Source organism: Parasteatoda tepidariorum, chromosome 4, assembly GCF_982258835.1.
Source record: "Parasteatoda tepidariorum strain Cologne lab strain chromosome 4, Ptep-v5.0, whole genome shotgun sequence".
Classification (NCBI taxonomy): Eukaryota; Metazoa; Arthropoda; class Arachnida; order Araneae; family Theridiidae; genus Parasteatoda; species Parasteatoda tepidariorum.
In genome coordinates, this window is record NC_141758.1 from 83,331,862 (window position 1) to 83,345,874 (window position 14,013).

The 14,013-nt window shown below is 26.9% G+C and overlaps 1 protein-coding gene across 4 annotated transcripts; it reads right to left on the minus strand.

Moving 5' to 3' along the window:
- Positions 1–579: 579 nt before the first annotated feature.
- On the minus strand, positions 580–14,011 carry LOC107446261 (U6 snRNA-associated Sm-like protein LSm6). 4 transcript variants are annotated; one of them, XM_016060861.4, is made up of 4 exons: positions 13,764–14,011; positions 12,474–12,605; positions 3,823–3,936; positions 580–686 (listed from the first exon to the last, which is right to left on the minus strand). In XM_016060861.4, the coding sequence occupies exons 2-4, from the start codon at positions 12,562–12,564 to the stop codon at positions 652–654; spliced, it is 240 nt and encodes a 79-aa protein (XP_015916347.1). In that variant the 5' UTR covers positions 12,565–12,605; positions 13,764–14,011; the 3' UTR covers positions 580–651. The 4 variants fall into 4 exon arrangements, with proteins under 4 accessions (XP_015916347.1, XP_015916349.1, XP_015916346.1 ...); XM_016060863.4 differs by having other exon boundaries at positions 13,849–13,973; XM_016060860.5 differs by having other exon boundaries at positions 13,729–13,924.
- Positions 14,012–14,013: the final 2 nt, after the last annotated feature.

Below are 14,013 nucleotides of genomic sequence, written 5' to 3' on the forward strand. Positions count from 1 at the left end.
GCTTAACTTTTTACAGTAGCAATCTAATATTAGGACAAAAATTAAATATAAGATGCAAGAAAAAATCTACATTGTAATTTACAAAATTTTCAGTAGAATATTTTTTAATGATCTCTTGTTTTTCTAATTTTTTTTTCCTAAATTCAACTTTTATTCTCAAATTTTGAAATTTTTCCATGTCTAACTTTTATTATTATAGTGTTATATTCTTATTCTGAATTTTAAGCAAATTTTGAAAAATAAGGGGATTTTTATGCCTAACGTATATTTATGCTCATAATTCTCTTCCCCCCTTGACAGTAAAAATAAGTAATATTTAAATGGCCCCTAATGCATTTCTGAACTGGTATATTTATTTGAGTGAGTACATTTGTCTAAATTTTCCTAATAAAATTTTAGTTTTAACTTTTTTAATAATTACTGTTGAAAATTATATTCAAATAGGCTCTGAAATAACTGATGGCTTCTTTTATAATCCTTGAAGAAAGAGCTTTGAAAAACTCTTAAGAGTAATGTACAGTTAAATTTAGTTTATAAGAAAAACTGCAATTAAGTGTGCAATTAATTATTTTACACAGGAAACAAGAATTTTGTTTAATGATGAAGTAAATACATTATGAAGTTTACATAATTATCAGTGAAGCCTTGATTCTATATCCTTCGCTTCTGAGTGCTGATGTACAAAACTATAAAAACAAAAGTAATTATCATATGAGTACAATTGATTATTAAAATTTTAATACAATTAACAAAATAAAATAATTTAAAATATTTTACAGATTTTGTTGGTTTAAATCAAATGATTTTGTAAAAAAGAAGTCATTGACACAGAAATTTACAAAACAATTCAATGAGAGGATGTTTATAATTTTAATTGACTTCATAGTTTTAAAATTTATTACAAAATTATTTCAAACCTAAGTCTAAAAATAAAACAACAAAGTTTTTCCCAATTTTAATCTTATTAAATTTGACTATCTATTATGACTGGCCTTGCTTAAATTTACTTTGAGACTGATATGAAAAATGTTAGTGACTGAACATAAAATAAAATTAAGCACAATAATTGCACTATTTTATCCTCATAAAAAATGTGCAAAAAGATTATTTATCCTTATAAAAAGTGTGCAAAAAAAGAAAGAAAAACAGAACACCCTGAATAACTATAGGCCTGATGATCGGATCTTCAGGTTCAACGACTCAATTTTAATGGTTAAAAAAGAGCAATAATTGCACTATCTTATCCTCATAAAAAGTGTGCAAAAAGATTATTTATCCTTATAAAAAGTGTGCAAAAAAAGAAAGAAAAACAGAAACACCCTGAATAACTATTGACCTGATTAGAGCAGCCCAAAATTTGGACTCTTAATTGCTAAATTTTTTTTCATATTTTTCTACATTTCAAGATTTTGAGTGAATTGAAAATTTTCTGCACACAATTACAAAATTTGTTTATCCAATATAATTAACTTTTAAAATGTGATGCAAAAAATAACTTTCAGTAAATATTTTATTTATTTTTTTTATTACTTAATAACAGTCTAAAAAAATTTTAAATTGTAAGGTATACAATTTTCTACATCATTTTAAAGAATATAACTTTACATGGCAAAATACAAAAGAGTGAAATTCGTTGAATAATTATTCTTGAAAAAAAGAAATTTGAAAAATTCTTATTTTAAAAATTTGATTTCTCAGGAACTATTCAATGGATTTTGCTTACATTTTCTATATTGTATTTGCATTCTTTAAAATTAAGTAGAAAATCGCATCCCCTTCAATTCAAAACTTTTCTCACTATTTTCCACATCATAATAAATATTTAGTAAGAGTCATTTTTCATATGGAGTTATCTTTAGAAGAACGATTTTATAATTGTGTGCAAACATTTTCCAATTTTCTTAAAAAGTTTTTGAGATATGGCGAAATATGCAAGAAATAAAATTAACATTAAGGGGTTGAAACTTTGGACTGCTTTCTTGACCAAACTAAGAGACTATATTTCCCTGATTGTAGCTACCCCTTGCATTTTGAGGATCAGAAATCAGAATCTGTCCAAAAAAATGGTATGTTTACTCAGAGAAAGTATGTTTCCTAATGTTTACTCAGAGAAAGTACGTTTCTGTTCTGAGTATGTTGTGTCTTGTTCTGTAACTTAAAATATCGTCAACAGTATTTAATTAGAACAATAGAGGTCACTCCGTTGAACCATTAAAATTGAGTCCTAGAATGCCAGAATCTGATCATGAGATAAAAAGTTGTTCAGAGGGGAATTTTTTTCTCATTAATGGAGAATTGGTGACTTTTTTTTAAACATTTTAAAAATAAATTTCATAGAGAAAAAGAAATATAGTGAATAATTCTAAGTGACATTAATTCTTAGAGAATTTCCAACTGAAAAACTGTTCACTGTTCAATAAAATGTACAACTGTTAAAATTCGCAATTTCTGTTTAATTTTAAAGTGTAATCTAGAGGAAATCAGAACATTTTATTGCTTTCCAAATCTATATAAAATATATATGTTAACTGATTATATGGCCATTTTTTTCGAGCAATGTTACAATAAAATATTTTTAGGATTAGGATTGATTTATAAAAATAAAATTATTTAGCTTATTAACTAAAATCAATTTGATTCTTAAGTGATGAGTAGGTAAGTGTTGATTTCTCATAAATTTACCTCCTGCAAAGAAATAGCCATAAACTTGAATTTCTGTGCTTATAAAAAATCATATTTATAAATTTTGCATAAATAAATACACAAAGAAACTCAATGACAATCATCAAATGAACAAATGCATAATGCACAAAAGAAAATAGCTTTGTAGTGCGTTTAGCCCCACATTAACTTTTATTGTTAGCCACATTAGTTAAAAAAAAGCTATAACCATTATAATTTTTTTTTCCGTATTTTCTGAAGTTATTAGAAGATGGCCACAAAAATCATAAGTGGGGAAATAGCTTCCAACTGACATTCAAAAATTGATGAAGTTAGTGGCAGATATACTTCATACACAGCCTTATGAAGGGTGAGTTTACAACAAAAGCAATTATCTCAAAATTTTTAAAGTGTTTCTAAAGAGCATGTGTGTAAATAAAGTGTACATATGGAGGAATTGAAACAATATAATAGTAACCAAATCAAGATAAGATGTACTTTGAGCTAAGTATGAAAATCAAATGAAGGTACAGCAATTGACCTGCTATAGTTTTGGTTTGATAAACAAGAATATTCCTCAGTGTCACAGAGGAAAGTTCTTATTGTTTGTTTGTACTTGTTTATTGAAACCAACTTCTTGTTTAAAAATTTAAAACTATAGCATATCTATTTCTTTACCTTTATTCACATTATCTTGCTTTATTTATAATATAACGGTATGCAATACACTGACACATTTTTCTTAAAGATAATCTTTTTAGTTCAAAACCATCCTTAGTATTGTTTCTAGATAGGTATTTTACAAGTTTTTCAAACTTTTATTTGCTAACAGCATAATACACAAAAATATCCAACTGCCCACATGAAAAATGCGTTTTTATCACCAAAACACTACAAAAAATGCTCTCTTGAACAACTTGAAAATGTGGCTTAACAATTTATGGGACCAAGCCATTCATGTAGTACATAGTTCGTTTATAAATTCATAATTTATTATTTATAATATTGTTAAACTTTTACATTAAACACTCTAAAGGTAGTTTCATTTCCTTATTTAATATCTTAGCTAAATGCAACTCAAAGGTATGGTATTTTTGTCAATTTAAAGTTTGAATGATTCCAACTTCTAAAAAAAACAAAAATGAAAAAGTAAGAAATTACCATTATTTCCACGAATAAAGGCATCTCCATATTTGTTTTTAAGTTGACCATTAACATACTCTTCAGTTTGTTCCAGAGCAATATTCATATATCCATCTAAACAAGCTAAAACACCTGAAAAATATTTTTAAAGTTAGATCACGGAAAAACATTTAGAAATTTGATTAGAGATGCATATTGTGTGGTATATAAATCAAAAGATGAAAGTTAATTTAATACAAGATTCTTAAGACTTTGTAGTTCTTTGAATTAAGTTTTAAAAAATGTACTTCTTTTCTTACAGATATACTTCTTTTGAGTTGAAATTTTTTGCTAGTTACCATATGATGTTAAATTATGTATAACACAGTGAAGCAGATGGAGCAGAGGCGTATCTATGGAAGGAAGCGCCTATGGCAAATCTCCCACTGGCGCCCTTCCTAAAATATTTATAATCTCTTTTTTTTATGCGATGCGAAATAAAAGCGTTGTTTGGAGTATTTAAGCCTTTTGGCAATATTGCAAAAAGAGCCGCGGTGGCTCAGGGGATAGAGCATTCACCTTCCAACGAGGTGAGCCGGGTTCGATTCCCAGCGATGACTGCTCGACACGATTTCCGTATCCGGCTTGCACCTACCACGGTGCTGACGTAAAATATCCTCTTTGACGGATCATTGGTTACCCTTGCCGTCAGACTAACCGCGGGAGGCTTTCGTGATCCTCCTCTCCATGTAACGCAAATGCGGATGAGTTCAATCAAAAAAGTGGTCCGCGAAAGCAAATTTCTCCAAAATGCTCGATACAGGCGTTCTCTTGTCTTCTGAATCGGGTTCAAAATTACAAGGCTACGAAGTTGGACATCAGCAGTCGCAAACTCAAACAATTGGATCGGCTGTTCAACAACGTTTATAAAATTTTCCAAAAAGATTGCAACGCAATTTTTTTTAATAGATTAATAAATAAATAAAAATTAACTACAACAATAAAATTATCTCTTTTTAATTATAATGCATTCAAGTGTGTTCGAAATCAGCATTAGTTAGAAATAAAAAAAAAGTCTGCTTTATCATATTTAAAGAAGATTCTCTTGCGTTTCTTCAACTGTCAATAACAATTCTAACAATTTGTTAAATTAAGCAACAAATACAATTAGGTAACACAAATACGCACGCACAACAAATGTCTCTGAATTAAAGAAGAACTATAACATAACCAGACGATTACCCATTATTTTCAAAATTTAAACTGAATAAAATTAATTGTTTTTAGAAATAATCATGCTTTGCTAATACCAAAACAATAAAATCATCGAGATATAACAAATTCATTAAAGATCACAGTGTAAATAATTACGATTTGTTATGACAATTACAAATAAAATAGCTACAATCAAATTTTATAACTTCGTTAGCTTTTTATTTACAAAAAACCGATGGTCTTAATATAATTAAGTTTCACAAACATTATATAATAACCGATAATAAGAAAAAATATACATATAGTAATTAATACAGAACTCTAGACAAAATAGCGACAATAATACATTCTTTAATGAGAAATAAATTAGAGGAAGTTGACGTCTTAGTTTAAGAATATCTAGAAATAATTGATTTTTTAACAGTGAAAAAAAAAAGGCAAAAAGTTAAGAAATAGACCAAAAAAAGAATCTAATTATGAAAAATTTTCTTCGCATCAGAATGGAACAAATTAGAGAGAAAGCAGAAAAAAATTAAACAGATTTGAATCACAAGTTTGTAGACGTTCGGTGCGCAAAAAAATAAATAAATAAACGGACTACCCTGATAACTTTTGATATAATAATCAGATCTTCACGTTCTTCTCATGTCAATGGTTCAAGGAGGTGACTTAAAATATGCTAATTAATAAGTGCAGGGACAATATTTCAAGTTACGAAATCTGACACTAAAACGTACTTTCTCTGAATAAACATGCCATTTTTTTGACTGATTTGGATTTCTGTACCCCTAAGTATTGGGGGTAGTCACAATATGAGAAGTAACTCGAGAGCTTTTCAATCGAATTTCAAAAAAATTTTCCCATAACTATAAAGGTCCTTTGTTAAAAAATATCTTTTCGTAAATATTTATTATTTTATTTATAATAGTCGTAAAAAAATTCAATTGTTAGATGTACATTTTTTACATTGTTTTAAAAAATACTACATTTTAGCGAAATTGATCAAATAGTCAAATTTATAGTCAAATAGTCAAATTTATAGTCAATAGTCAAAATAGAAATCAAATTTTAAATATCCGACTTTTTTTTAATTCTATTTCTCAGGAATCCTAACTCCATATTCAAACAACATGAATTTAGACCAACCTGTATAACAGGGAAAAAAACTTTTTTTAAAAAAATAATCAAAATTAATTAGCTTTAAAATTTGCTTTTTAGGAAGAAGAGAAATATAAGTGATTGGAATATTTGAGGAAAAGAGGGCTTTTTTTGTATCTTTATGAAAATACATTATAAGAATGCGTATACTTCATTATTTAACAAGGTCTAATTTTTCAATATTTAAAATGCTTATTGTTTTTTTTATATTCTTAAAATAAGGATAATTATTTAATGAAAAATAATTATTGTGATTGTTACTTTATTGATTTTTTTTTCAAGTAATATAATATGTAGTGATATAAACATAATGTAAGTGATATGTATTGTAAAAGACTTATAAAATTAAAAAAAAAGTAATTATTTAATCTAATTTTTCTTTTCTTTTTTTTTTTGAAAAGGGAAGAAAATTGTAATCTGAAATAAAATAAAAGATATAGGGGAAAGAAAGATGACAAAATTTTGCACCCGAGATGCTATGGAAGCGTGTTCCATAACTCGAAGAAAGGTTGATAAATATTAAATAAATGTAATTTAAAAGTACAAAACAAACATGTCTTTATGAATTAAAAAAAATCAATTTGTAAGTAAAAGGATTATTGAAACTTACACTTAAAGCATTGTTCCTTAATATAACCCTTCAAAGAAAAGAAGGAAAAAAAACAAGTGGTTAAACTCAAAATCTATCTATTTATGAATAGAAAGAGAAACATTTATCGGTTGTTGGAAACTATTTGCTGAACGTAATGAATGTTACGTAATAAACGCAAAATTATTTACTTATCGCAATTATTTTTCAGGAAAATTAAGAAAATATATTCCCACTAACATTAGAAATTTTAACATTCGTTGCTTTTTTTATTACATATTATTTATAATTATAATGCATTAACGAGTATTTAATTATACAATATATAATTATTAATACAAAAAATCTATGTGCATATTAAATGTACTGTCATAAAACAGTAACAATAAAAACTAAAAAATATTATAAATTCTAATTTATAGCATTAAAAGGAGGGAGAGCAAATGTCCCACTCGATCTACACATACAGAGATGCTAACTTGCAACTTAATGGGGAACTTCTTTCTAGTGGTAGCAAAATTTATGTTTTGATGTTTTATTCTTGGTTTATGTAAATCTGATTTAAAATTATATTTTCCGCCACTACGTATGTATAATTCGAAATTTTCCATGAAATACAATTTTACTCCAGTTACCTTGTGGTAAGAATTTCAAATTTTACCAATATCATCTAAAATTTTGCAAGGTTTAGTTTTTAACTCTCTACCACTTAATAAAATATTTCGGAGAAATCTTACATCCCTGCATATCGACATCATTTCTAGAAAATATAACGAACTCATATAACGGTATTAATAATTTAAGTATAATGCATTAATTTAAATATTTAGGAAATGATTACTTACAATCAAAGAAAATCCTTGTAGTACACGTTGTTTTCTTAAATCTATGAACCAACTATAAAAGTCCAGAAGCTGCATCAAAATAGATTATAAAAATCTAAAGACTTTAAATATTTGATTTTCTTGGCTTAAATCTTGAAACATTAACTAAAACGAGCAGAATTTTTTGTATGAGCACCTAACTACTTATAACGCCTGCCCTTTATTTTTCAAAATAGTGGAAAGTATTCATTATTAAATCGTTCCATTGGTTTAAATTATTTGTAGAGCGAGTCATCAGAGGAACCTCCTATTTTTAGTATTTCACACTTTAGTGGCGGTGATTCCCACCATGGGTGGTAAAAATCTCCTGTTGAGGAAGAATTTACGCTAATTTATAGAAGGGGCTCTACTTGAAATCTATTCAGCAAATTCCGAAAACGTTTTTCAAAGAGATTTTAACCCCTGATAAAATTTAAGATTTACAAGCATTTCACTACAGAGTAATTAGTCTAAGCAAGACTGGGACACCCCATGGTTTTCACATCTCTCTGTCCTCTGGTCATCACCATCTGGCCATCTGGTTTTTCTGCCTGAAGGGGTTCCATTCATTTCCTCCCCCGAAAATCGTTCTTTTAACTGGAGGTCTCACTTTCCTTAAGATAAGGGGAGAAAAATTTCTTTACGTTTGTCACCAACTTTTGAACTTCCAAAGTTTCTTTCGTTCGCCTTTCATTTTTTTAGTCTGTTGTACTACTAATTTTTTCATATAGATAAATATTTTAAATTTAAAGATTCAGCTTATATTATTATAATTTATATTTAACGTATAGCATTTTCAATTATACATAAATAATATCAAATAATCTAAGTAGAAAAGCATTTTTTCCAAATAAATTATTTTAAATTTAATTGACTGTCTAAGTAAACTATTTTAGATAAACGAAATCAATAAATATTATTTTTAGGATTTGTTTTCTGTTTTTATCATCTTATTATAAAAAAGGACACGATTTTAAACAAATACGCTATGTATTGCCGAGGAAAAAGGCATTGACTTATATCTATATATTTGCTACTCAAGAGCTATAACATCATACATAGTACTACAATACACATTCAATACAATTCTACAATATACATTCTTAATGCTAGTACATATTCCATACTTTTGTAATCTAAATTATGTTATTAAGTTAATTATTTTACTTTTATATGTAACCATGATTTTTTGTGGCTATTTTAGTGTTTTTTTTTTCCCTTGTGCAATATTATAGTTTGACTCTGAGTTACAGTTTCAATAAAGTCTTATAAATAATGTCTTGCTTGTTTATAATATTGGGAACTTCAATATTTATAACTCTTACTCGTGAATAACCCTTCTGAATGAACATTATTAAACTGTTTATTTTATCATCGTTTATACCTGGAAAAAAAATAAAAAATTTTCGTTTTCCTCAAAAAATTTCACGTTAAGTTTGTGCTTTATTTTTCGTTTTTAGTAGAAAAAATGAAATTAATAATGCACTAAAAAAATAAAATAAATAAAATTAACTTTAATTTTCTATAATAAATAATGAGCTTACATTTTGTCTTTTCATTTTATCAGCGATAACTTAAATTCTTTCTATTACAGCTTTGACGTATCGTGAAGCAATAAGAAGCTACATTTTAGAAAAAAATAAGTTTAAATTCCTTTTAATTTAAATATGGGAGCCGCGATGGCTCAGGGGATAGAGCGTTCGCCTTGCAATGAGGCGAACCGAGTTCGAATCCCAGTTGATACGAATTCCGCACCCGGCTTGCACCGACCACGGTGCTGACGTGAAATATCATGGAAATATCCTCAGTTGTAGACGGATCATGGGTTAGAGTTCCCTTCCCGTCAGGCTAACCGTGGGAGATTCTCGTGGTCTTCCTCTCCATGTAACGCAAATGCGGGTTAGCTCCACGAAGGCAAATTTCTCCCATTTCTCGATATAGGAGTTCCCTTGTCTTCTGGATTGAGTTCAAAATTACAAGGCTACGGAATTAGGTCGGCTGTTCAACGACGGTTATAAAATTAAATATGGGGCTAAAAGTCTTTTTGTCAAAGGATTTTGATCGACATTAAATGTTAAATATTTAGGAAATTCTCTGAAATTAAAAATATTTTTATTGGAAAGTATCAAAAAGTTAGTAAAGAGAGTTATAATTATAATTATTAAAAACTCTGCATTATTCTTTAAATTACGATATTATAATTAAAATTTGGTTTTTGCCGAAATCATCGTAAATATAATAGTAGAAAAGAAAAAGCTACTTTTAATTACTGATTTATTTTAGTATTTATCTTGAATATATTCATGAATATAAAGTTTTTTTTTATTTATTTCAAATCCTCTGTTGCTCAACTTGAAAGTATAATGAAAGAAAAAGTGTCTAGTGAATGAATGCAGAAACGTGTATGAATTGTTATTACACAGACGTCAAGTTGTTTAAAAAGAGGGGGTATGTGGAATGTTTTTTTTCTTCTTATTTCCCCCATTTTTTTTTAATGTTGAATCCAATATAACAACTTAGATTTCCCGCGCTCTTCGAGTTATGTAAAAGCGCTGGAAACCTTGGCCCTCCTATTATCCCTAACTGAGGTGGTCTATGAGTTTTCAAACGAAGTTATTAAAAAAATGAAAAACAGTGGGAGGTTAAAATTGTTTAACGCTCGTCACCTACTTTGTTTTTATTATTAGCGGTTCCCTTTCATATTTCACTCCCCCAGTTATAAAAAGAGTTCCTCGAAAGACCTCGATGTCTTCTTTTCGAGCCCTCGAGGAAAGGTTAAATGTTGGATGCTTTTTTTAATTCTGCCATAACTTGAAAAAAAAATTAGTAAAATTTTTAATTAAAAAAATAATCGTTGATGTTGATTGATTTTGCGCCTTTTTGAAATAATGCGCCCATGGCATTCGCCATACTTGCCATACCCTAGATACGCCACTGAGATGGAGTCAAAAACAAGTTTGAAAAAGTTGAAAAGAGTTCCTACACTTTGGATAGTTGTCCCACAGGTTAAAAGAAGTCTTTGATGCAATTATTTGGACTAACATTTATAAAAATGTGAATAAAAATTTTGCTTAAATGAATATTATGGCAAGTATTTAAATAACTTACCACAAAAAATAATTTTTTACATTTAAACTATTTTGAGCATTTGTTTGATTAGTGACAATGAAGCATTTTTTCTCTAAAAAAAAGGGAAAATTTTAGTGAGGCATTTTCAGATTAGTAAATTCACATCCTCGACACTCAGTAAAACATATTTTATTCACAAAAATGTTTTCAAAAAATTATTTTTTTCAAACTCAGTTTTATCCTTAAAAAAATCCTTTTTTTTTTTAATCCTAATTCCTTTTTGGTTGTCAAAAAATTATCATACACATTTATTGCTAATGAAATAAACTAAAATTCATATATTAAATTATATACTAAATTAAATTTATACATTAATATAAATATTAATTTAGTTGAATGATAATTTAACTAAATTAATATTTATATTAATTTAGTTAAAAAAAACTTATAGTAAGTATTTAATTTTGATAGTAATTTGGTAATTATGGTAACTTTATCAAGAAAATATTTAATGAGTTTCTCAGCAACTAATGTACGACTATAAATTATTCAATGATATATTTAATAAATTAATTATCTCTTGTTTCATATATTTTTAAATTAAATTTATTTTAAAAAATTTGCAAAGTAAATTTAAATAAAAAATACAAATGAATTTAAATATAATATTTATTAAAGGTTCATGAATATGTACCAAAGATACATAAAATGTTTATATATGAGAATATATATTTGAGATATTGAACTCTAGTTCTTTTCTCACTATGGATTTGCACAATGTTAATATTTTTTACAAATATATTTGTTGAAATTTATTTCTTCAATTATTATGTTACAAAATAAAATGTAATTTTAAATTAAATAAACTCCACAAATTTTAATTGTACATAAAAAAAAATAGACATACATAATTATAATCAGACGTATACGTACTAAAAAATAAAATATTTACTTTTTTGGGATGACATGAAAATTTTAATAAAGTATTGGTGGGAGACAGAAACTCAGAAAAAAATCGAATCTAATTTGAATATTTCATCTACGTAGCCCAGAGCCTTGCTATTAATACTTTTTAATTTTTTAGATTTTCAAGATAATTTTTAATTTTTGCTGTTGTGAATTTCTGCTTAAAATCTTACAAAAATAAACCCTTAAAAAGTTTAAAGTAAATAAAAATTACAAACAACTAAATTAAAAATTATAAACAATTTTAATCATTTGGTAATCTCATAAAGGGGCGAATTTGGAAAAGGTTTTCTTCCTCAAACGCTGTTTTCCCATTTAATGACATGGGAAAACAATAGTTACTTTGCTATGCGAAGAAAAATGTAACTTAAAATGAGATTTTCTAAAAATTTGATTACCAGGGCCCTGTACCTGATCATGTACCCTGAAGATTAAAATAAATTTTAAAAAATTGTCAGTTTTATTTCAAGTCTAAATCAAAAGAAATTAATAAATGAATGAACTATAAAGATAGGAAATAAAATTAATAAAATAGTTAAAAGCAATAAATATTAAAAAGTTACAGAGTATTCTCCAATTTACCACCTAATAAATATTGTTATAACTTCTGTGCAAGTTTCAAATTTTATAGTTATGTCATAGGATTGTCATAATTTAAGTACTTTGTTTGTAAAACGAAATGATATAGTATTTCAAATAATTTAAAAAAGCAAATTTTTTTTCTATTAGATTAAAAATTTGGCTATTTGAAAATGTATGCCCAATTAACAAGTAATATAAGAGAATAACAATAAAATAATATAAAATAATATTTTTGAAATTGATATTACCTCTGTAATCTACACCTGAATTTAACTTGACAACAACTGGTCGTCCAATAATTTGCTTCAAAAATTCACTTGGTGTCTGTCGTCTACTCATTGCTTACAGTAAACTATTATCCAATCAAGCAGTGAAGAAATCTGCAAGCATACCATTGATCAGATTAAAATTTACAGAGAATACTTCCCTAACAGTATCTATGTCAAAATATTCATCAAGCTTTGACAACAACTGGATTGTAACACGATAAACTTAAAAAGAAAAAAGAAAAGAAACACCACAAACAAAGCAAACTCAAAAGGTAAAATTCATAAGCAAGTCATTATTTTTTTTAAAAAAATCTAAGAAGCAAAGCCCTCACTCACTCATCACTAATATACTCTCCTTTTGAGAAGTTAGAAAGGTTCAATTTTGACAGTATATTCTTTTTAAGAAAAGAGAAGCCTCAGATTCAGACCGTGAGTTCCTTATAAGATAAACAGAAGAACAAAACAAAAATTAGCTTCATTGACAATACTACTAAACAGCATGTTTTTACCAAGATAAAAATTTTAAATTTGGATTATGTGTTCTTTATTAGATAAGGCAATAAAACTAAAAAAAATTGATTTTGAAATTTCCTACTAATTATAAGAATAATTAAGAGATAATTTATCCAAAGTTAAATTTATACTGAATAAAAGTTTGACACACACATAAAAGTCCCAAACTTTGACCTTATCATATAAAGGGAATGACTAAAAAAAAATTATTTCAATTGTTTGCCTTGTTTAATAAGAAGAGTAGATCATTTATCAGTAAAAAATTACATCTTTAAACAACATTTTTATTCATTCAAAAATCCCCAATACAAATCATAATTAACAGTGAACTAGCTAGTTATGAAAATTTGAAGCAAACTATATCACAAGGGTAAAGGGTACCTATGCAATTCTAGATATGATCAAACATTTTAATCAACTAAATAAGGACAGAAATTCGATCAAAACTCATAAATTCTGCAGCCAAATTACATTAGTGAAATGAGGATGACGCTTCACTGTATAATCAAAGCTTATTAGTAAATTTATTTGTATATGTCTGTGATTTTACAATGGTTTCTGTGATTTTGCAATGGTATTTATCATCATCACAAAGTTTAAGTACTTCTTTATGCGTTTATTAGATGTCTAACATAAAAATAGTAAGCTTAAATTAACAACAGGGTGTTAAATATCTATTGGTTTTATAAAAAGCACACTACATAACAGTATTTTATAATACCTGAAATGAATATATTCAAAATATAAATTGTAAACCTTTTATCTTGCTTACAAAAAGTCGAGTGACAAGAAGTATTTAATACGAAAAAAAATTCAAATAAATCAATGAATTCAAACATACAAAAAATTCTTATTAATTTGAAATAATCCCCGATATCCACAAATAAAAAATATCATTCACAAACTTTTTAAACACTGTCTTTGAGAAATATTTCAACGTTTTAGCCTAACTTACTAGTAAAATTAATTGAGGTAAGGTTTAAGCAAGCCTAATTTTCTTTTACAA